At 37.2% G+C, this 25292-nt stretch overlaps 1 protein-coding gene across 1 annotated transcript; it reads left to right on the top strand.

Annotated features, from left to right (window-relative positions):
- Positions 1–10038: 10038 nt before the first annotated feature.
- LOC117099265 (olfactory receptor 13C7-like) lies at positions 10039–19263 on the top strand. The gene is made up of 3 exons (XM_033238714.1): positions 10039–10090; positions 13433–13573; positions 18314–19263. The coding sequence occupies exons 1-3, from the start codon at positions 10039–10041 to the stop codon at positions 19261–19263; spliced, it is 1143 nt and encodes a 380-aa protein (XP_033094605.1).
- Positions 19264–25292: the final 6029 nt, after the last annotated feature.

Here is a 25292-nt window from a genome sequence, read left to right as displayed (position 1 = left end):
AACAAGGATGTAAAGGCTGCTGTCAAAAACATACTGTGTAGGAAAAATTTTTCTGATGGAAAATGAATACTTGATTTATACCACATGACTTAATATTCAACGCTGCTGCAGACATAAAATTCAGAAAGATAAAATTACCATGTGAAAACAAATTTGCCATGTGGCATTCAAAACCATATGGTACAAATAGTTTTGGGCCAAACACAGTGACTCACGCTTGTAATCCAAGCATTTGGGGAGGCCGAGGCAGGTGGGTTACCTAGGTCAGGAGCTTGAGACCAGCCTGGCCAATATGGCAAAACCCTGTCTCTACTAAAAATACAAAAATTAGACAGGTATAGTGGCATGGGCCTGTAGTCCCAGCTATTTGGGAGGCTGAGGCAGGAGAATTGCTTAAATGAGAAAAGTGGAGGCTGCAGCGAGCCGAGATCGTGCCACTGAACTCCAGCCTGGGTGACAGAGCGAGACTTCATCTCGAAAAAGAAATATTTTCTTTTTACTATTAGATTTTTGTTTAAAAACATATAACTACAGAAATAAAACATGTTCGTGGTGTTAAAACATACTATCATGGATAAATATTGAAAATCTCTTTGGAAGCCTGAGCAAAAAATAATCACTCTCCAATCTTCAGAAAATAATCAAGGCAAAAGGCATTTGAAAAAGCAATTTACGATCTATATTCAGTTCATTATTTATTAGTATGCAAAGTAAATATTAATCAGTACATGATGTATTATATATTCATTTTTAATTGTTCATTTATTTACTGTACAATGTCCACCACACATATAAGCTCCCTGGGGATAGGATCTGACCCTACAACATCTAAAAATCCTGTAATATAGCCTGACATATAATGGGTGCTCAATAAATATTTTTGAACAAATGGGTGAGCCACCTCATATATAAAATGAGAAATGTGTGTTTGTCATATCTGAGGTAGCAAAGGTTATTCAAACCAGAAACTGATTAAATACTTCTAAATAAACTGTATTGGCATTAGTCATATACATTCCTTAATAACGAAGGCATCACCTTTTATTTTCCATAATTTTTCTTGAATTTGATTCATAATGAGACTAAGATAAATGAAAGAGTTCCCTGGTAATGCATCCTAAGTTTTAATTTAATAAAATATAAGTAGTCTAGTAGCATAGTGCTACTCTTGGACTTTGAAAAGAGACAAGGCTGAAACAAGGACTTTTGATCTACTCTATTTAGATCACACAGAATCTAAATAGTAGAAAAACTAGGCAGAATGAGTGACTGCCAAAAATTGTGATATGAGAATAAGAAGTGGCAGAAGAAATTAAGTCAAGTCATCCAGTGTACTGAGGAGCACAGGGTTTTGGGCACTGAGGGGTAAGACAGAAATGGCTCAAAATTGAGATCATCTCTATTTATACTCCCTGTGGGGCAGCACCCATGTGAGGAAGTCCTACTTCCATTGAGGGAACTGAGTCAGTTATGGTCAATAGAAGAAAGCATTCCCTTTACCTCCAGATCTTTGAGGAGTCTATGGTAGTTGAAATATAAAACAAAAATCCAAAGTAAAAGACTAGAGCTACTTCTAAGTTGTGAGAATAAGACCACAACACTTTCCTGTCTTGTTAAAAGATAATTATTGTAATTTCGTAATATAATCAGTTAATTCACGCACAGCATTTAACAGTGCCTGGAATATCCTAAATGCCCAATAAACATCAGCTATTTTATTATTTTTAGTGTTAGGTATTCTTTAGTAAGTCAGAAACCTTTGAATTGGCACAAGATTTTTATCCTTTTTTTTTTAGAGAATAACTGATGCTATTAACTCTCTCATCTCTCAGCTTCAAATCTACTTTTCTATGTTCTGGCTTGTTAATTACGGTTGGCAAACTGAAAATCACATTTCTCCTTGGTTAACGAGCTTCTGTCAGACTCCGCCAGAAGAAGTGCTAGAGGGCGAATGAAAGCTTGGATGAAAATAAGGGATTTATCCCTCCCTATTTGCTTCCCATTCCTGTCAGCATCACCCCAGCTTTGGTTCTTCACTATGACAATTAGCTGCTTCCAATATTGGTTTTAGTTCCATCTATTCTTCTCCATAATGCAGAACTAATAATCTACCAGCACCATATCCTCAGAGTCTTGAGTCTGTCACTCGGCTCTTACTTCTGGTAAATTAATAAGGCCTGTCAAGTTTTTAGTCTCTCATGAGGTATCTTTAAAAGCAATGAAATATGCAATTATCTGCTTGAGAAATGTAGCAAATCAGATGGGTAATAAGCAATAGACTGGGTCAAGCTACCATTCCCATACAGAACTATATAACAAAATGTATGTGTAAGACATGTGCTTTTACTTTTTTTTTTTTTTGTAGTTTCAATCCAATCTTTATTTTCTCTTTGCTTTTTTTTTTTTTTAATTATTATACTTTAAGTTCTAGGGTACATGTGCATAATGTTTATATCATGTATAACTCCCCAATGCAATCCCTCCCTCCTCCCCCCTCCCCATGATAGGCCCCAGTGTGTGATGTTCCCCTTCCCGAGTCCAAGTGATCTCATTGTTCAGTTCCCACCTATGAGTGAGAACATGCGGTGTTTGGTTTTCTGTTCTTCTGATAGTTTGCTAAGAATGATGGTTTCCAGCTGCATCCATGTCCCTACAAAGGATGCAAACTCATCTTTTTTTATGGCTGCATAGTATTCCATGGTGTATATGTGCCACATTTTCTTAATCCAGTCTGTCACAGATGGACATTTGGGTTGATTCCAGGTCTTTGCTATTGTGAATAGTGCCGCAATAAACATACGTGTGCATGTGTCTTTGTAGTAGAGTAATTTATAATCCTTGGGTATATACCCAGTAGTGGGATGGCTGGGTCATATGGTACATCTAGTTCTAGATCCTTGAGGAATCGCCATACTGTTTTCCATAATGGTTGAACTAGTTTACAATCCCACCAACAGTGTAAAAGTGTTCCTATTTCTCCACATCCTCTCCAACATCTGTTGTTTCCTGACTTCTTAATGATTGCCATTCTAACTGGTGTGAGATGGTATCTCATTGTGGTTTTGATTTGCATTTCTCTGATGGCGAGTGATGATGAGCATTTTTCATGTGTCTGTTGGCTGTATGGATGTCTTCTTTTGAGAAATATCTGTTCATATCCTTTCCCCACTTTTTGATGGGGTTGTTTGTTTTTTTCTTGTATATTTGTTTGAGTTCTTTGTAGATTCTGGATATTAGCCCTTTGTCAGATGAGTAGGTTGCAAAAATTTTCTCCCATTCTGTAGGTTGCCTGTTCACTCTGATGGTAGTTTCTTTTGCTGTGCAGAAGCTCTTTAGTTTAATGAGATCCCATTTGTCAATTTTGGCTTTTGCTGCTGTTGCTTTTGGTGTTTTAGACATGAAGTCCTTGCCCATGCCTATGTCCTGAATGGTACTACCTAGATTTTCTTCTAGGGTTATTATGGTATTAGGTCTAACATTTAAGTCTCTAATCCATCTTGAATTAATCTTCGTATAAGGGGTAAGGAAAGGATCCAGTTTCAGCTTTCTACTTATGGCTAGCCAATTTTCCCAGCACCATTTATTAAATAGGGAATCCTTTCCCCATTTCTTGTTTCTCTCAGGTTTGTCAAAGATCAGATGGCTGTAGATGTGTGGTATTATTTCTGAGGACTCTGTTCTATTCCATTGGTCTATTTCTCTGTTGTGGTACCAGTACCATGCTGTTTTGGTTACTGTAGCCTTGTAGTATAGTTTGAAGTCAGGTAGCGTGACGCCTCCACCTTTGTCCTTTTGAGCTAGGATTGTCTTGGCAATGCGGGCTCTTTTTTGGTTCCATGTGAACTTTAAAGCAGTTTTTTCCAATTCTGTGAAGAAAGTCATTGGTAGCTTGATGGGGATGGCATTGAATCTATAAATATATACTTCTGCAGTTGCTTTGTTGTTTCTAAACTGTAGACTATTAAGTCTCTTTAGTATACTCTCAAATGGCATAATCATAATAATTATATAATCATTATATAATAATCATAGCCTCATGGAAATGTGAGACAATACTAAGTGTACCAACATACACATAATGGAAATAACAGAAGGAAGACAGCAGAAAAAAATACTTATTTAAGTAATTGCTAAAAACATCACAAATTTGATGAAACACTAGTCTATACATCCAAGAAGATCAATGAACTTTAAGTAAGGTAAACTAAAAAGAGATCTACACTCAGATACACCATAGTCAAAATATTGTAAGATAAAGAAGGAAAAAAAAACACCTCATAAACTTCAAGAGAAAACTGGTTCATCATGTGTAAGGGAGCCACTATAAGATTAACAGCAAACTTCCCATCAGAAACAATTGAGGCTATATGGCAATTGGATAACATATTCAAATGTCTGGAAGAAGAAATAAAACACAAAAATAAATGTCAACCAAGAAGCCCATGTTCAGCAAAACCATATTTCAAAGATAAAGGTGAAATAAACGTGTTACCTGATAAACAAACTGAGATGATTCTTTGCAAGCACACTTAGACTTGCTTTATGAAAATACTAAAGGAAGTTATTCAGGATGAAAAAAAAAAGTAATACCAAACAGCAATTCAATACACACACATACACAGAAAGTAACTCAAAAATACAGTTTAAAAATTAAGTAAATGAATTAAAATGCTATGTTAGCTTGTCTGGTTTGGTTGCCTAATTGTCTTATAAACATGGGTGTTCCTGTTGGTTTATTTTGGAGGGAGAAGAAATGACACTTATTCACTTGTTTCAAAGGAACTTTACAGAACTATTCCACTCACTCCTTACAATACTGTCAACATCTGGCCCTTGGGAAAGGCACAGACTGTTTTGTTTCACTAAACTCTGAAAATACAGTTCCTTTCCCTACATTGTTATTTCTCCATGCTCTGCTGCTAAGCATGGGCAGCTTCAGCCAAAGTCAATATTCTTCAGTAGGAAATGTCAGTCCCTTGAATTTTAAGGTGCTTTATGAAATGGCTCTCTTGAAAGATTACCTTCCCTTGTAGGTGGTTATAGAGTTTGGGGTAGAGAAAGAAGAGTTTATGGTGATGGTAGAATGTACATCATAATCATCTTTGCCCCTACAAAATTCACACAACTGATGTTTGCCCCTAAAAAATTCACACAACTACATTCTTCCCTTTCTCTCACAGATACTGCGAGTGTGTAACAAATAATGTGTGAAGAGAACTGGTTTCACAATTTTTTATCATGTTCTAAACAGTAGTCCATAAACTCACTTTAGTATACACGAGTTTAGGGTACCTATTATATTGCTCTGTGCTGTTGGAGCATCTGACACAACATGATATAATGCTAAATGAAACACCAAATATAAAAGTATGTCTATATCATAATCACAACTGTTTAAGCCAGCTCTACAGAAAAAAAGAATTCCCTAACCAAGCCTGAATATGACATTGCCCATTGTCCTTGCCCATATTTCCCACACACCATTAATTTTATGACTGGTTACATGGTGATATGGTTTGGATTTGTGTCCCCGCCCAAATCTCATGTCAAATTGGAGGAGGTGCCTAATGGGAGGTGGTTGGATCATGGGGGCAAGTTTCCCCCTTGCTGTTCTTGTGATAGTGAGTTCTCACGAGACCTGATGGTTTTAAAGTGTGTGGCACTTCCCCCATTGCGCTCTCTTTCTCTCCACCATGGGAAGATGTGCTTGCTTCCCCTTTGCCTTCTGCCATGATTGTAAGTTTCCTGAGGCCTTCCAACCATGCTTCCTATTAAGCCTGTGGAACTTCAGTTAAACCTCTTTCCTTCATAAATTACCCAGTATCAGGTGATTCTTTATAGTAGTGTGAAAACAAACTAGTTTTTAGTTTGCTAAAAAATGTCTAAAAATTTTAGCTAGTTACAGAAGATCTCATAAAGATGGATCAAAAAATGACTGAAGCCAAACAACAGACTTAGAGGGAACTCTAGCACTTTACTGATATATTTAATCCTTTTGATTTTCTTCAAGTGCCTGCCTAGAATTCTCCTTTGTCTCCATCCCAAATGAAATAAAGCAGAATGTTCAAAAGAATAAGAACTCACACTCATGAAAGAAAATTTTACAAATCGTTCTTCATTTCTGCTACTCCTATAGGATAGTAAATTAAATAGGTCTTTCTTATTAATAGTACCAAAATGAAATCTGGACTACATTCAATCTCCAGCTTAAGGCATAGTCTTTGCTTACTGCATCTGTTGCTATGAAACAATAAATTTTTTCCTAAAAAATCCCTCTAACTGTAATACAACTGGATATCAAATAAAACTGACATTGATATATACTTGGCATTACAAAAAGTGGCTATTTTCCCTAAGGAACCTCTTATTTCACGCCCTATGGTAGTCATTAGTGCTATTCACTGAACATTCTGGTTTTCCTTTTAGGAATACAGAAAAATTGCTATTCCCCTTGAAACTGGGCCCAAATTTTCTTTGCTGTGACCAATGAAGTTCTAGTGGAAGTGGCATTTATTGTTTCCAGATAGAAATATTTATTTGCCAATGAGAGACCCTGCTGCTCCCTCTTCCCCTTGCCACGTGGAAAAGTACATTTCAAAATAAAGCCTCCATTAGTCTAAGTCCCTGAGTGACTTTGTCAGAACCTTCCTGTCATTCATGACACATTATACTTGCAGCAGCATCAACAAGTAAACAATTATTGCAATAAGCCACAAAGGTTGAAAGGCAATTTGTTATTACATCCTAACCATCCTACAGCCATTCCTGACACACAAACCCAAACATACAAATAAAGGAAAAGGCTATGAGATGAAACAAAGTGAGAAGACCTGCAAAAAAAAGCAGCAATAAGATTAGATTGTTGGTAAATGCCATTATCAGCTGTGCAGATGGATTTTAAGTAAAAATTTGGAAATTTGAATCTGGGACTCCTCCATTAGACCTGAACCCTCTAATAGGGCAAAAGGGGCTTTTCAGGGTCACTGTGGATGATTTTACCAGATGTACTGCACAATTTCACAACACTCAATAATAAGCTATTCAAAACCTAGAAAGCATAGACTTGAAAATTTATCATAGCAATTTTCAGGGAGATAGAAGTAAAGTACTTTGTTTTAACAGTATCACCAGCATAATTTCTTAAAAGCTGGAGAGCAAACGTCCTAAGATGAGTCCTATTTTCTAGTGCTCACATATGTAACATATAAGCTAGCAGCAGCACTTAATGGTTTCACGTTAGTACCACTTCCTTATTCCCAACAAAAGCAGATCAAATGTTCTCTGGAAGAAATAATCTTCAATTTAATTCTGCAGGATACCCAAAGAAAAATTGAATTTACACTCACAAATCACTAAACACAATAGAAGCAAACTGCCATTAGTGAGAGTCCACACTCACAATAACCACAGTCATTGTAAATGAACTAAACTCATAATTTTTAAAGTAGTATTAGTATAATAGAGATATAATTTTTTATTTTAAGGGAATACATAACTTTCATATTATTTTAGTGTGTATATTTTCTACTACATAGGAAAAATAGGGGTTGAAGTACAAAGAAGGAAAAAGTATACTAGGCAAGTAATAACCAAAAGCTGATGTTACTATATTAATGTGACAAAATTGATTGAAGATCAAAAAGCATTACTAGAAGTAAAAGAGGAAGTTGCATTATGATAAATGTTTATTTGATCAGTAAAATGTGTATTCTAAGCTTTATTCTCCTAATAAAACAGCCTTAATCTATAAAAGAAAACTTAATATAACTATATATCATCTTTTTTTTTTTTTTGAGACGGAGTCTTGCTCTGTCGCCCAGGCTGGAGTGCAGTGGCCGGATCTCAGCTCACTGCAACCTCCGCCTCCCGGGTTCACGCCATTCTCCTGCCTCAGCCTCCCGAGTAGCTGGGACTACAGGCGCCTGCCACCTCGCCCGGCTAATTTTTCGTATTTTTAGTAGAGACGGGGTTTCACCGTGTTAGCCAGGATGGTCTCCATCTCCTGACCTCGTGATCCGCCCGTCTCGGCCTCCCAAAGTGCTGGGATTACAGGCTTGAGCCACCGCGCCCGGCCAACTATATATCATCTTAAGCACTGAAAGAATAAACAGACAAATGTAAGGATCAGCAGATTTGAACAAAAACATTAACAAGCTTATCAGCCCAACTATTATGAAATATAGATTCTTCTAAAACACATTTGAGACATTTGCAAAAATTGACATTACGTTAGGCTGAAAGCAAGAATCAGTAGATTTTAAGGAAGCAATATTAAACAGTCATATTCTCTTTCCTATATACAATTAAGTTAAAGGTAACTAATTAATTTAAAAGCTCCATAACCCGAGACAATTAAAACACACTTCTAAATGATTAAGTAGCAGTGATGATCAAAATATTTCACTTCTATGGCAAGTGTTCTAGTAAATTAGAATGAACATTTATCATAAACAACCAGTGTAGCTGTAGTAATTAATGTGTGCCAGCAAAGTGTCAGCCCTTGCTTACAGGTAAGAGAAAAAAATTAAAAACAAAAAAATTTAAATTACAACCCCCAAATTAAAATCTCATAAAACCATGCTTAAGACTGCAGCCAGTAGTACAGCTGTATCAGCTGTTTATAGCTAGTGTCCATTCTGATTGGGTGGCAGCTATGCCATAATCTTTGTTAAATACATTCACTATTAGTCCTGCTAAGAAATAAAGTGTAATTGAACAATGTACATTAAAGTTTACTAGATACCGAAAAAGTAACTTTTTCTGGAAAATGTTTATACTGAAATTCTTGTAGAAAACTTGACTTCATAAGGAAGAAAAAAGAATGAAATGAAAGCAAAGAAAGACAATGAAATAATCTAAGTAATTTGAATGCAGAGTGGATATGCCAAGCATTTTGCTGTTTATTCATATTATATTATTTCTAATTAAATCTTCATAATAATAGTGAAAAGTATATTTTCTTGTTCTTAATTCACAGCCAAAGACATTAAGACTCCTAGAGGTTCTAAGTGGAAAAGCTATGTTTCTTTTCTCTACATGCCTACTAGTCAGGAGGGAAACATCTGAAAGTCCAGTTGCTTCTGAGTCATGAAAAATAATCCAAAGGTATTAGAAGGCAAGAGAGTTAATAGATGTTACTGGATTTTACCTTTGCATTTCTCTAACACTGTTAAGCTGGATAATTAGATTAATTTGGGGGACTATGATGACCAAGTCCTGCAATGATTGTGGCCGTGATTTAGAGTGGATAATAGTTTGACCTTTCCTTGATCCCAGTATTGCATCATCCTCTTGAGAAACTTATGGATATCCCTCTACTCACAGGTAAAGGACAGTACGTGCTAAGACCAAGGGCTTTAACCAGAAAACTGCTGAATAAACCTAGGGTCATGGGTTTTCAGTGCGATGTACTTTAGGGAAGATGAGAGGGTGCAATAATTTTTTGTTAATTAAGAGAGACAGAAAAGCTTAGTGGTAAAGAGGCTAAATATGCTGTCAAACTGTTTAGATTGGAATCTCACCTCCACATCTATCTTGCTAGCCTATGCAAGTGATTTAATGTCTTTGAAGCTCAGTTTTCTGATGTACTGTGAAGGTTAAATGTACCAGCTCACTCATCCACATGTACAGCACTTCTCTCACTCTAGAGAAAAGATGCTTAGTTCAACAAACCAAGGAGATGGAGAAATAGGGGAGTTTAATTATAAACAGGTTTACCTGAGGTGATAGTGAATCACCAGGTAGATGGAATTCAGCCGGTATATGGGGATGCAAATTAAAACACTAATAATGGACATTCCATTTGATGTTATAGATGGTGTAATTCTTGATGCAAATAATGTAGGTAATACAGAATATGAGAAAAGTAGAGCAACCATTACTAACTTCAACCCACTTTCTAAAGAAGAAAGAAATACAAGCACTAAAAGAGAGGCAAGCAGGCTGTCCAATGGCTGGAAAAAGAGGCATGGCTGTGTTGTCTCAGAGATCACAAAATGAAGAGCCTCCATAGCCAAAGGGACTATCCTAACTCCGAGAATGGGATTTGGAGATACTAACATCAAAAATATCAGAGATACCCATGTAGAAAGTGAGTTCAGAAATGGTTCCTCTTGGGCATATTGGAGAGGAAACTCTACGCCAGTGAAAAGTCCAAAGTTGTCAGGATCACTAGGACTCTAAACAAAGATGATAGAGCAATTATTTTGCTGAGCCCAGAAAGGAAGTTATTTTGACTGTCTCTGGACCAACATCCATGAGGTTTCTAGAGAAATGGGAAAACGAAGAAAGCAACTTTTCCTCATTGCAAATTAATTAAAAATGAAACAACCACTTCAGTGACTTATGTTTTCTGTAGCTCAGTTAAGGGAACACAGTAAACATCATTTATGTCACAAATACATTTAATCCTCATAAAAACCTGCATAATTTACACAATGAAGAACATGTAGTCCAAAAACGTTATACGAATTGCCCTAGGTCACACAGCTAGGAAGCCACACCGTGGAGGGTGGAGTGCAACTAAAGAGATTCCAAAATTCTTACACTTCTTATTACCATACTGTAGAGCTCCATTTTTTTCTGATTGCTAAAAGACCTGCCAAGACCTCTCTATCCACCTCTGCAGCAAATAGATAATGACAATGTACAGCTCTATATGACCTTTAACGGTGTAAAACAGAGTGCTTCCAAACAGGCCAACCAACTCAGGAAGACCATTTCTTTTCTGTTATCTCTAGCCTGGTAACTTTCTCCCACAGGAATATAAAACACAGTCGAATATTTATACCTGAGCAGGCAACTACATCTCAGAGGACATCATTAAAAGTTGACTGACCTACTTCTCTCTGGTACAAATAGGTTACATAGGGATGACATCCCACGTGCCTGCTAACAGTCTAAAGTCAAGCTTGTTAAAGTGAACCTGTAACTTTTTAACAACACTCTTCCCTCCACAAGTTTCCTGAAGGGAATCTGGGGCTGTTCCTAGGAGATTGATTTTTCCTCTTTAGTTGTAACTAAACAGTAAAAAAAGGAGCATATGAGATCCTCGTGTGGAAAATTTGAAATGAATAATCACTTTATTCTTGGTAAAGAGAGCAGTCCTCTATGAACTGCCATCACCAAGTCATTTAGAAAATGTAATTAGGCTAAAGAAGACTTATTCCAATAAAGACATAGAGTCACAGAGATAAACTGGTGAGAAAGGGAATATGATAACACATGCATTTTGTTTGATCACATGGAATTAATGAGATTTGCCACAGTCCTCACCCTTCTATATTGCTTCACATCCAGTCTGTTTCATTCAAGTAGATCAATTGTATCGCAGTGAAGATATTTGAGTTTGTGACCCCAGAATACATTAAATTATTCAGGTATTTCAATTTCATCCTGGGAAATTAATTCGGGGCCTACATAATTAATGTTGTGATTTAAAAAAAAAAAAAAGAATTGGAGTTGTAAGGAAATAGAATGGATCCAACTTTTGGAGCGGAGAGGTTTTTCTCCTGTACTGTTCACATATCCAGGACAGCCATGGGATGGGACAATATGAAGGACAATCCTGCAGCACCAAGGATAGGATTCATTAAGACTTTTTCCCAATTCTGATTTACATAATCTACAAAGACACTTAAAGATGGCACAAAGTAAGAGCACAGGGCCACTAAGATGACTGGCAAATAAAGAACGAGAAGTAAATGACCATACTAATCAGCATGCCTTTGTAATCTGACTATCCTGTTGATTCAGAATCACTGTGGAAGCTATGCCCACACCCAAACAACAAACTGTTTGTTCATCTGAATCTATATAGGTGATATTCTGTTAAGTGAGGATACTCCAGGTTTCTAGCAGAGGCTGTATCATAAGCATCCATGAGATGCTTCACTGAGAGTATATTATATGGAATATAACACAAATGTGAGCAAGTGTTCAAAGGTTGATCACGTTGCTTAACTTTCTGTCATGATTGCTCAAATTTGTGATGAAATTTGAGAACTTAAATTTGAATGTCTCAAATAATTATACCATTTTTAACATTGTTTAGCACCAATTTCAACTAAAAATGTATCCGCATCTGTCCCTTTGACATCTGGTAGCATTTGACACAGGCATCCGCAGTGAGAAGGAAATTGGACCATGCTGACCTGCCACCTCCAGTGTTTCTGCCATACTACGGTCTTCACCCACACTGACTTCACATAGAGCTCCAGGAGAAGCATGATGCTCTAGCTCAGCCCTGGCTACTGATGAAACATCCAAAGATGAATATTGGGTTGGTTTGAAAGAGCTCATATCTTTTAGGGAGCTGAAGTTCTAGGACATACTAGTGAATGTTGCTGGAATGACAGTACTAGCCTTTGGAAGTATGAGCCATGTTGCTCTCAAACATTTTCTGCTTTATTTTATAGGCACCTGTGCTGCACATGAAAATGAAGAACATGCAGTCAGACTGTAGCATTTTCTCTCATTTTGAGACAAATTTCACAGTCCAGAAGACAATTCTCACAAGACACCAAGTTGTGACCATTTACCAGTTTGCTATGATTGTGAAACTAGGCCCTGACAAGGATTTTTTTTTTTAATTAAGAAGTAAAACATGGGCAACAATCAATCATTTAACAAATCTCAGCTGAAAAACAGAGTAGTGGTTTGAAATGTATCACATTTTAAGAATATCTGCCATGCAACTACCTGGAAAATATACTGAAGGAAGGGAACAGTGGAAGTTGAGAGAACAGTTAGGAAGCAGCTGCAAAATGCCATTTTATCTTATTTATAATTGTCAAAGATTGAATATATCCAAGGTATATATGTATATATTGGGTAATGATTATCAAAATCAAATTAATTAACACATCCATCACCATCTATGCTGTACATCAGATATCTTGTTCATCTTTTTATTTTATTTTTTCCGAGACAGGGTCTCACTCTGTTACCCAGCCACGGGTCACTGCAACATTGATCTCCTGGGCTCAAGTGATCCTCTCCCACCACAACATCCCCATAGCTGGGACTACAGTCATGCACCCCCTTGCCCAGCTAATTTTTTGTAGAGATGGGATTTCACCATGTTGCCCAGGCTGGATCTTGTTCACCGAGTTACTGAAAGTTTGTACCATTTGACCAATACCTCCCCATTTTCCCCACTCCCAACCCCTAGCAACCACCATTCTACTCTCTGCTCCTATGAGTTTGACAGTAATGCCATGATAAGTTTGTAAAAGTAAGTGCTGAACTCCCCTCCAAAAGAGGTGAGTCTCCCTTGAGTAAGCGTCAACTTAAGAACAAATTATGGGAAAACTAGAGTTACATCATTGATCATTATGCTTAATATGTTTTATTTCCTTGATATCCTCTTAAGAATATTCAGGTATAGCCAAATTGCCTGATTATGCCTACTCTTCCTCACATTTCTTTTTAGAAAGAGGAGGTACTGTATCCAAATTGAGAATCTTCTGGTATCATCTGAAAAATATAAGTGGAATTCAAATTCCTGGGAATTTTTTCCATTACTATGGAATGGTATGGAATGGTATGGATGATTTTCAAACCCAGTCAGGAGGTAAGATAAACAGAGAAGATTTTATTGTGATTATTTCAAAAGAAAAACATCTTATCAACAAATATAAAGACTTTTGAGTTGACATGGTCATTGCTTATGGTATTTCAAGAATATAAATATTTAATATATATGTCAAGGAAGAAAATACAAAAACCCAGTCATCACCTACCAGACCAGGAGATTTTATTTAAATTTTTCTCTTTAACTCCAAAATAATCCAGTGGTTTGCAGTCTCTTTTGATATCATAGAATTAATTCATGTGAGGAAAAGAAAGTTGATTACAATGCAACAGACTCATAAATAATAGGCTAATGGTTATTGTATTTAAATATCTGGTCCACTAAAGTCTTAAGTAACAGTAACAAGGAGAAAGAACACATGGCGATTTATATATTATTCATATATAAACTATGGCCAATAAGAGTTTGAGAAAGCATATAATTAAAGGTATTTGCAGTAAAAATAGAATTAACAACAAGTAATATGAAAGAGAGGTGAAAAATAATTATAACTGAGTGTTAGTTCGAACCCCAGGCAGCCAGGGTAAAAGAAAAAATACTAAATTTTTTTGAGTTCTTATTTACATAGTAAGTCAAATTCCACTATACTAGGCCTTAATTCCCACAATAGACCTGAAAGGAATTTGGGGTAGGCTTTCATTTGAAGTCATTATTGTGGATAATGTCTTTATAAATGGTTTTCAAAAGGGGTAAATTTATTCTCTATGTGCATAATTATCATATAGAACCTTTTTCAAAGTTCAGTTCATCTAATTAAATTGTGGTTTTATAAAATTTTTGTACCGTAAAAACAAGTGAACACTGCAGAACAGTGGTCATCTTTACTATTATCAGATATTGAACATTTTCTGCATTGATCTCACTGGGAGCTGCAGACCGGAGCTGTTCCTATTCGGCCATCCTTTGAAATTTCAAATTAATTTATTTGTAAAAAAAAAAAAAAAAGTCATAGTAGTATTTGGGTTATTTTGACAATTAAGTGATAAAAATTATATGAAATGTCAAATACATACTAATACTTCCCATGTTATAAATTGCCCTTCCCTTTGTGAGCTAAAATAATATGTCTTTCCTCATGGTGTATTAATTGAGGGTTAGAGTATATCTATAAATTGATGGTTGACATGTCCATTAAACTTTGTGTAATATCAATGATCTTAACTGCTCTCCTTAGAAAAGCTGGAGATTACAAGATTGTTTCTTCTAGGGAGTATTTAGGGTACAGATGTTACATGGTTTTGCTGAAAAAAAGTTAGTACTTTAAATGTTAGACCTTCAAGTAGCTAAGTTAATAAAGCAAAGCAAAACAAGGTTAGATGTTTTTCTAGAAAGTTAGAGAGTTTGACTTCTGGCTTGAATTAAAAAGTCATAAATTTTACTTAGGTCTATCGCAACACTAAAGCAGCCCCAGAGCATTGAATGATAGACTGGTTATTTCTTACAGGGGGTGGGAGAGGGGTATTTGAGGGTGGCGGGATTCCAGCTAGTTTAGAGCTTGTTGCAAATACAAACTTCATCTTCTAGTAACAATTCTGTTCTAGGCATTAATGGTCTGTAATCTCCTTTGAGATCATCTCATTAAGTATCAAGTTCTTTATCTTGGTTACCTTCAGAAAACAATAAAGACTATTACCTAGAAGATTTTAAGTGTAGGGATATAAATGCTCTAGATGCAATACAAAAACTAGTGAGTTCCTGTGGATAACTGGAAAGGACACACCAGCACAATTCAGTCACATTGTGCAATCTCTAGACAAAATTGCTGTACTATTTCAATTGTTTTAACATTGTTTACTCTGAATTAGTCTTCCTAATATAATTACAGACAACTGCTTCAGCGTTTTTCACTTTTGCTTACATTTTACTTTTATATATATTTATTTAGAAATGTAGATACTCAGAAAAGTAGAAAAAAGTTATCTAAAATAACCATTCATATTTTGGATATTTCTTTCCAGCCTTTATTTTCTATCTGGGTTATCTTGGTTTAGGTTTGGGTTTTGCACACAATGTTATAATATATACTTTTGTTTCTGTTTTAACTTAATCATCTTAAAATAATTTAAACATGACTTTTGTGTTCATACAAATTCCCCTCAAATATCATATTAATAGGTGCATAATGGCCCATTACATGAGTGTACTACGATTATTTGACAATTCCACTAACATTAGACAAGAATAAAACTCTTTTAAAAGATAATATCCAATAATAGCAAAGATCTGGAAAGAATAAAATTATTCGATACTAGAAGTCCCATGGAAAGTGATTTATTAGAAACTATTCAGCGTCTTAACAATCTTCATTTCCTGTTCCCAAGAAGATTCTGGGAACCCATGTTAGGAAATTAAACCTAAGTGCAGAAAAAATGAAGGCATAATGCCTACAGAGTGTTTGTTACTCGCTTCTTAAATTACACCGGCATTGCAAGAGTAATTCAAATAATTTATTCTATATTGTTCATTATCCCTTTTTCCCATGTGAAAGCATCAAAGCAGATTGGTGGTTTCTCTTATAAATATTTGTAAGTGAAATGATGATTGCAGCAACCATCTTAGGGCTGTTCAGATACTATTTATACCATAATTATTTTCCAAAATTAATTTCCAAATAGGAATCAATGTTTACATGTTCCAAGAAAAGAAAAGAGAGGGCAGTCTACCTGATTCATATCTTGCCTGAAAAAACTTCAATGCAGATTTTCAAGGCCTTTATGTAAATTTCATTGGCAGATTCAGAGTAGGTTAATATATGCAGTTACAGTCATTCAAATTCCTATCTTACTACTAAAAAAAGTGTATGCTGGCCTACCTAACACTTTCTACCTTCTCTGTAATTCATGCCTAGAAAGTAGGATGTAGCTTGAATTAGTTGAAAGCCCTCATTTCCATAGCCAACAGAAGTATAAACATCCAGCCAGGGATGGTGGTTCATGCCTGTAATCCCAGCACTTTGGGAGGCCAAGGTGAGCGGATCACTTGAGGTCAGGAGTTCCAGACCAGGCTGGCCAACATGGTGAAACCCCATCTCTTCTAAAAATACAAAAATTAGCCGGGAGTGGTGGCAGGCACCTGTAATCCTGGCTACTCAGGAGGCTGAGGCAGGAGAATTGCTTCAACTCGCAAGGCGGAGGTTGCAGTGAGCCGACATCACGCCACTGCACTCCAGACTGGGCGGCAGAGTGAGACTCTGTCTCAAAAAGAAGGAAAAGAAATATAAGCATCCTTTTATGCCGATTATGTTGCCTGACCATTGTAAACTGGAGTTTTCATAGAAAGCAGCACAACCTGTGGGCAAATGACTAGCACAGAAATGGCAAATCCTGTACCAGAAACACAGCCATTTTTTAAAAATATTAAGTCAAAATTCATTCATTGTATCAATTTTTTTCCGCTAGGGATATATTTTAAAGCTAGATAGTAATACTATGAGGATGTTGAGATGTTTTCAAAATGATATTCTGTGATTTATTTGCTATAAAGAAGAAGGTAATCTGCTAATATCTACCCTTTAAATTTTTTCAGATTAAAGTCATTTGTTCCATGTTCTTTGGTGCACTACTCAGGTGCCTGAACTGGACCAATATTCCTTCTTTAGGAAAACACTGGCCCTAACTGCAAATTCAACAAGAAGAGGAGTGAATTTCATATGGACAGAAGTAAAAGGCAGGTTCTTCTCTGTGCAATTTGGTTGCTTGCATATATAACCAGAATTGATTGCAATAAACTACACAGAGGTATCTTCATGTTTCACCAGTGTTCAGTTTAGCATTGTCTATTGTCCAATTGCTATTTTATACACAGTTGAAGTAGCAATATCACTGCAGTGGTATTGGAGTCAGATGGTCTGAAAGGCCTTGCTACTCAGGTATGTTCTGTAGACAAGCAATATCAGCATCACCTGGGAACATGTTAATAAATGCAGCGCTCCTAACCCACCACAGATTTCTTGAATCAGAATAGTTTACAGAATTCCCCACGTGATTTGTATGATGACTAAAGTTTGAAAGCACTCCACAAGATAGCTGGATATCTTCCTCAGTTGTACATTAAAATCACCTGAAGAGTATTATAAAAAAGAAAAGATGCCTGATTCACACCCCTTCGATAGAACTTACATCATTTTGGGAGGGTTATAAGGTACAGTTTTAAAAAATGGGATTTAAAGATAAAAAAATGAAGCTTTGCATAAGAACTCCCTCACTTACTGTAATTGTATGCAAGTTTCTCACTAGCCTTCATTTTCTTTGGGGAATTAAAGTGTAATAAAATGAATAATATGTGAACATATTTGTAAACTACAAAAAAACTAAGCCAACGGCATTAATTATTTTCATGATATAAGATCAAATTATAAATCTTTGTCGAACAGATTAAAGCATGCTCTCTTCAAAATACTGATTTTCAAAGTGGGATCTGTGGATCAACTGCATGAAAAGTAACAGATGCTTGTTAAAAATGCAAATGGTTCTTCCCTGCCTCACACCTCTTGCATCACAATCTCAAGAAATGGAACAGGGAGGCCTACACTTTTTAACAAACTACCAATATAATTAACATGTGTCTTCAATTCACTGTTTTATGATCTAGAAGAGGAATCCCAGACGCTAACCTCAAAGCTGTTACCACCACTCTAGCTAGCAGAAATATACTTGCCTCTCCCACACCAATTACCTCTCACTTCATATGTTAATGCTATACAGACTTGTTAAATTCCAGGTATAAAAAAAACAACATGGAAAGGACCAATTGGACAGAGTGAGTTCATTCTGCAGGGACTTTCAGAGTACCCGAGAGCTGAAAAATTCCTTTTCGTGACGTGCTTGGTGATGTACCTGGTGATTCTCCTGGGGAATGGCACCTTGATCATTCTGACACTCCTGGATGCTCGTCTCCACACACCCATGTACTTCTTCCTTGGGAATCTTTCCTTCCTAGACATTTGGTACACATCCTCCTTCATCCCCTCAATGCTGATACACTTCCTATCAGAGAAGAAAACCATCTCCTTCACTAAATGTGTGGTTCAAATGTCTGTCTCTTACACTATGGGATCCACCGAGTGTGTGCTTCTAGCAGTAATGGCATATGACTGTTATGTGGCCATCTGCAACCCTCAGAGATACCCCATCATCATGGGCAAGGCACTTTGTATTCAGATGGCGGCTCTCTCTTGGGGGCCAGGCTTTCTCAACTCATTGACAGAAACTGTTCTTGCAATACAGTTGCCCTTCTGTGGAAAAAATGTCATTAATCATTTTGTTTGTGAAATATTGGCCTTTGTCAAGCTGGCTTGCACAGATATTTCCTTGAATGCGATTATTATAATGTTGGGCAATATAATATTTTTGTTTTCTCCATTACTGCTGATTTGTATCTCCTACATCTTTATCCTTTCTACTGTACTAAGAATCCATTCGGCTGAAGGAAGGAAAAAGGCCTTTTCCACCTGTTCAGCCCACATGACGGTGGTGATTGTGTTTTATGGGACAATCCTCTTCATGTACATGAAGCCGAAGTCCAAAGATTCTGCTTTTGACAAGCTGATTGCCCTGTTCTATGGCATAGTCACCCCCATGCTCAATCCTGTCATCTATAGCCTGAGGAATACAGAGGTGCATGGAGCCGTGAGGAAGTTAATGAGTAGACACTGGTTCTGGAGGAAATGATGACACACTGAGACCTTTGAGTTTATGCACAAAATACGCTCACAAGTTTGAGAGAAGACTTTTAAAGATAGAAGAAAAGCAATTAAGGTCATGTTGAGTCAGAATTTCAGAGTTAGAAAAAATTTGCAGATTAAGAGTTTATATTGCTTTATGAAAATGATTGATTTCATTAAAATATAGAAACAAGTGCTGTGTGAGAGCAAACTTTTGGAAACAAGAAAAATATTTTAAGTAAGTCTTTCTAAGAAAATCTAGCTCATTAATTTTAACAATTAAAACACATTTGTCAGCCCTCTTGTTTAAAAAAAAAACTATTTTGTATTTTTGTTCTTTTATTCTTGCTTTTTTTTTTTTTTTTTTTTTTTTGAGACGGAGTCTCGCTCTGCCGCCCAGGCTGGAGTGCAGTGGCCGGATCTCAGCTCACTGCAAGCTCCGCCTCCGGGTTCACGCCATTCTCCTGCCTCTAGCTGGGACTACAGGCGCCCGCCACGTCGCCCGGCTAGTTTTTTTGTATTTTTAGTAGAGACGGGGTTTCACCATGTTAGCCAGGATGGTCTCGATCTCCTGACCTCGTGATCCGCCCGTCTCGGCCTCCCAAAGTGCTGGGATTACAGGCTTGAGCTTATTCTTGCTTTTTATTTTATCCAGGGACTGGATCTGGTCCCAACTCTCCCTTCCAGCCACATATTTCAACCTCTTTCCCCGTCCTTTCCCTCCCCCTACCTCTTTGCACAAGCTGTGTTCTATTTACTATGTAATTACCAAATTATATCATTTTGTTTCACACCTAATGACAATAGCACATGCTATTCCATCTGCATTTTCATATTTCTCCTTCTCAGGTGAAATCCTAACAATCTTATAAAGGACAGGTCAAGTGTCACATTCTCTGCAACACAATCCAAAGCTTTCCCAGAGTTAGCTATTCCCTCCTCCGTGCTGCCCTGGACTTTATCTCCACTAAGCGATTTTTCTTTTATACTCTAATCATTTACTACCTTCCGAAATTCTTCCCAATGGCAGAACTATGGCTCACTGTTCTCTGCATAAAATCTAATGTCAAGTTAATTAAAAACAGTTGGCAGTAATTAACTGTTGAATTAATTAAAAATTTTAAAGGATGGTAAAATACAGTCTAAGTACCTGATTTAATACAGGGAGATAACTGAAATTTATACATTATTTCCTTTACCAAACTACAATTCTAAAAGATTTTAGTAAAATAACAGCTGATTTTTAAACGTGGAGAAAAATAAGGGAAGATTAAGTCTGAATAAAATATTCTGAAGAGATCATTTTGGCCAGGTAAGACAAAAATCCTAATGTATATTATTATCAAATAAGCAATTGCTGAGAAAAATATATCAATTGTATAAATTATTATAGAACACTGGCAATTTCAATTTCTTTCAAAAGCAATTGATAGTCTCATTTAAAATATTTTCATTTTATTATAGTCTCAATTAAAATATTTTGCTTTCATTAGAAAAATCCTTGGACTGGCTAGTGAATAATATATAGTTGTATTTTTTATAAAATATATATTTGCATAATGTATAGTTGAGCTGCCTGGTACACTGTCATAGCCTGAGCTGGGTGAGGAACTCAGCTCAGGCTATGAGCTGAGGCTATGAACTTACTTGTTCAGTAAAACCAGTAAAGATTTTTATAACCCAATGGCACTGAGAAAGGCATCCTTACTTGTTCTGCCCAGCATGATGTTTTGAAGCCTGTCCAGAATAAGGGAGATGTCAACATGGAAGAGAGGCTCAGTTCAGGGCATCAAAGTCCAAGCAGCATGAAAGGGGCATACACATAAGAGGAAGGTGTAGCACCTGGTTGGGGACCACACCTGCAAAGAATAGCTGACTGATAGAAGATATTAGAACACAAATGGGATAAGGGAAACACCTGCACACCATAGGCAGGTGGTCTGGAGGGAGTTGTCAGAGTACTCATGGGGTGAGAAAAGCATCCGTGGTGGGATGGGGAGGTTTAGAATATGGGTATCCAAGTCTGAAAGGGGTGAAGAGAGATTCCCTGAAGAAAGACCTAAATGGAGTGAAAAGATCTCACCTGAGGAGGGGAGAAGAGTCAAGGTATGTGAGAAACCGATTAGGGTGAAGTGGGCGTTCTTAAAGGAAACGGCCTTGTCTGAAGTGTTGGAACCTAAGCCAGTTGAGAAGAATGTCAGCAATCACAGCTCACTGCAGCCTCGACTTTCACTGGCTCAGATGATACTCCCACCTCAGCCTCCTGAGTAGCTGGGGCTACAGGCACATGCCACCACACCCAGCTAATTTTTGTAATTTTTTGTAGAAATGGGATTTTGCCATGTTGCCCAGGCTGGTCTCAAACTCCTGGGCTCAAGTGATCAGCCTGCCTTGGCCTCTCAAAGTGCTAGGATTACAGGCATGAGCCACCATGCCAGGCCAGGATTTCTTTCAAGGTAAGACTACTAAAGAAGAATTCTTTGTGATAATAATGGGAGACTTCAACACTCCACTGTCAACATTAGACAGATCAACGAGACAGAAAGTTAACAAGGATATCCAGGAATTGAACTCATCTCTGCACCAAGCGGACCTAATACACATCTATAGAACTCTCCACCCCAAATCAACAGAATATACATTCTTCTCAGCACCACATCGCACTTATTCCAAAATTGACCACATAATTGGAAGTAAAGCACTCCTCAGCAAATGTCAAAGAACAGAAATTATAACAAACTGTCTCTCAGACCACAGTGCAATCAAACTAGAACTCAGGACTGAGAAACTCAATCAAAACCACTCAACTACATGAAAACTGAACAACCTGCTCCTGAATGACTACTGGGTACATAACGAAATGAAGGCAGAAATAAAGATGTTCTTTGAAACCAATGAGAACAAAGATACAACATACCAGAATCTCTGGGACACATTTAAAGCAATGTGTAGAGGGAAATTTATAGCACTAAATGCCCACAAGAGAAAGCAGGAAAGATCTAAAATTGACACTCTAACATCACAATTAAAAGAACTAGAGTGGCAAGAGCAAACACACTCAAAAGCTAGCAGAAGGCAAGAAATAACTAAGATCAGAGCAGAACTGAAGGAGATAGAGACACAAAAAACCCTCCAAAAATCAATGATCTAGGAGTTGGTTTTTTGAAAAGATCAACAAAATTGACAGACCGCTAGCAAGACTAATAAAGAAGAAAAGAGAGAGGAATCAAATAGACGCAATAAAAAATGATAAAGGGGATATCACCACCGACCCCACAGAAATACAAACTACCATCAGAGAATACTATAAACACCTCTACGCAAATCAACTAGAAAATCTAGAAGAAATGGATAATTTCCTGGACACTTACACTCTTCCAAGACTAAACCAGGAAGAAGTTGAATCCCTGAATAGACCAATAGCAGGCTCTGAAATTGAGGCAATAATTAATAGCCTACCAACCAAAAAAAGTCCAGGACCAGATGGATTCACAGCTGAATTCTACCAGAGGTACAAGGAGGAGCTGGTACCATTCCTTCTGAAACTATTCCAATCATTGAAAAAGAGGGAATCCTCCCTAACTCATTTTATGAGGCCAACATCATCCTGATACCAAAGCCTGGCAGAGACACAACAAAAAAAGAGAATTTTAGACCAATATCCCTTATGAACATCGATGCAAAAATCCTCAATAAAATACTGGCAAACCGGATTCAGCAGCACATCAAAAAGCTTATCCACCATGATCAAGTGGGCTTCATCCCTGGGATGCAAGGCTGGTTCAACATTCGCAAATCAATAAACGTAATCCAGCATAGAAACAGAACCAAAGACAAGAACCACATGATTATCTCAATGGATGCAGAAAAGGCTTTTGACAAAATTCAACAGCCCCTCATGCTAAAAACGCTCAATAAATTCGGTATTGATGGAACGTACCTCAAAATAATAAGAGCTATTTATGACAAACCCACAGCCAATATCATACTGAATGGGCAAAAACTGGAAAAATTCCCTTTGAAAACTGGCACAAGACAGGGATGCCCTCTCTCACCACTCCTATTCAACATAGTGTTGGAAGTTCTGGCTAGGGCAATCAGGGAAGAGAAAGAAATCAAGGGTATCCAGTTAGGAAAAGAAGAAGTCAAATTGTCCCTGTTTGCAGATGACATGATTGTATATTTAGAAAACCCCATTGTCTCAGCCCAAAATCTCCTTAAGCTGATAAGCAACTTCAGCAAAGTCTCAGGATACAAAATTAATGTGCAAAAATCCCAAGCATTCTTATACACCAGTAACAGACAAGCAGAGAGCCAAATCAGGAATGAACTTCCATTCACAATTGCTTCAAAGAGAATAAAATACCTAGGAATCCAGCTTACAAGGGATGTAAGGACCTCTTCAAGGAGAACTACAAACCACTGCTCAGTGAAATCAAAGAGGACACAAACAAATGGAAGAACATACCATGCTCATGGATAGGAAGAATCAATATCGTGAAAATGGCCATACTGCCCAAGGTGATTTATAGATTCAATGCCATCCCCATCAAGCTACCAATGACTTTCTTCACAGAATTGGAAAAAACTGCTTTAAAGTTCATATGGAACCAAAAAAGAGCCCGCATTGCCAAGACAATCCTAAGTCAAAAGGACAAAGCTGGAGGCATCACGCTACCTGACTTCAAACTATACTACAAGGCTACAGTAACCAAAACAGCATGATACTGGTACCAAAACAGAGATATAGACCAATGGAACAGAACAGAGTCCTCAGAAATAATTCCACACATCTACAGCCATCTGATCTTTGACAAACCTGAGAGAAACAAGAAATGGGGAAAGGATTCCCTTTTTAATCAATGGTGCTGGGAAAATTGGCTAGCCATAAGTAGAAAGCTGAAACTGGATCCTTTCCTTACTCCTTATATGAAGATTAATTCAAGATAGATTAGAGACTTAAATGTTAGACCTAATACTATCAAAACCCTAGAAGAAAACCTAGGTAGTACCATTCAGGACATAGGCATGGGCAAGGACTTCATGTCAAAAACACCAAAAGCAACAGCAGCAAAAGCCAAAATTGACAAATGGGATCTAATTAAACTAAAGAGCTTCTGCACAGCAAAAGAAACTACCATCAGAGTGAACAGGCAACCTACAGAATGGGAGAAAATTTTTGCAATCTACTCATCTGACAAAGGGCTAATATCCAGAATCTACAAAGAACTCAAACAAATTTGCAAGAAAAACACAAACAACCCCATCAAAAAGTGGGGAAAGGATATGAACAGACATTTCTCAAAAGAAGACATTCATACAGCCAACAGACGCATGAAAAAAATGCTCATCATCACTCGCCATCAGAGAAATGCAAATCAAAACCACAATGAGATACCATCTCACACCAGTTAGAATGGCAATCATTAAAAAGTCAGGAAACAACAGGTGTTGGAGAGGATGTGGAGAAATAGGAACACTTTTACACTGTTGGTGGGATTGTAAACTAGTTCAACCATTATGGAAAACAGTATGGCAATTTCTCAAGGATCTAGAACTGGATGTACCATATGACCCAGCCATCCCACTACTGGGTATATACCCAAAGATTAAAATCATGCTGCTATAAAGACACATGTACACGTATGTTTATTGCGGCACTATTCACAATAGCAAAGACTTGGAATCAACCCAATGTCCATCTGTGACAGACTGGATTAAGAAAATGTGGCATATATACACCATGGAATACTATGCAGCCATAAAAAAGGATGAGTTTGCGTCCTTTGTAGGGACATGGATGCAGCTGGAAACCATCGTTCTCAGCAAACTATCACAAGAACAGAAAACCAAACACCGCATGTTCTCACTCATAGGTGGGAACTGAACAATGAGATCACTTGGACTCGGGAAGGGGACATCACACATTGGGGCTTATCATGGGGGGTGGAGGGGGGAGGGATTGCATTGGGAGTTATACTTGATATAAATGATGAATTGATGGGTGCTGACGAGTTGATGGGTGCAGCACACCAA

The sequence above is a fragment of the Trachypithecus francoisi genome, unplaced genomic scaffold, assembly GCF_009764315.1.
Source record: "Trachypithecus francoisi isolate TF-2019V2 unplaced genomic scaffold, Tfra_2.0 Lachesis_group16, whole genome shotgun sequence".
In the NCBI taxonomy this organism is placed as follows: Eukaryota; Metazoa; Chordata; class Mammalia; order Primates; family Cercopithecidae; genus Trachypithecus; species Trachypithecus francoisi.
Note: the sequence above shows the minus strand (reverse complement) of the source record. Positions and strands in the feature narration are given on the sequence as shown.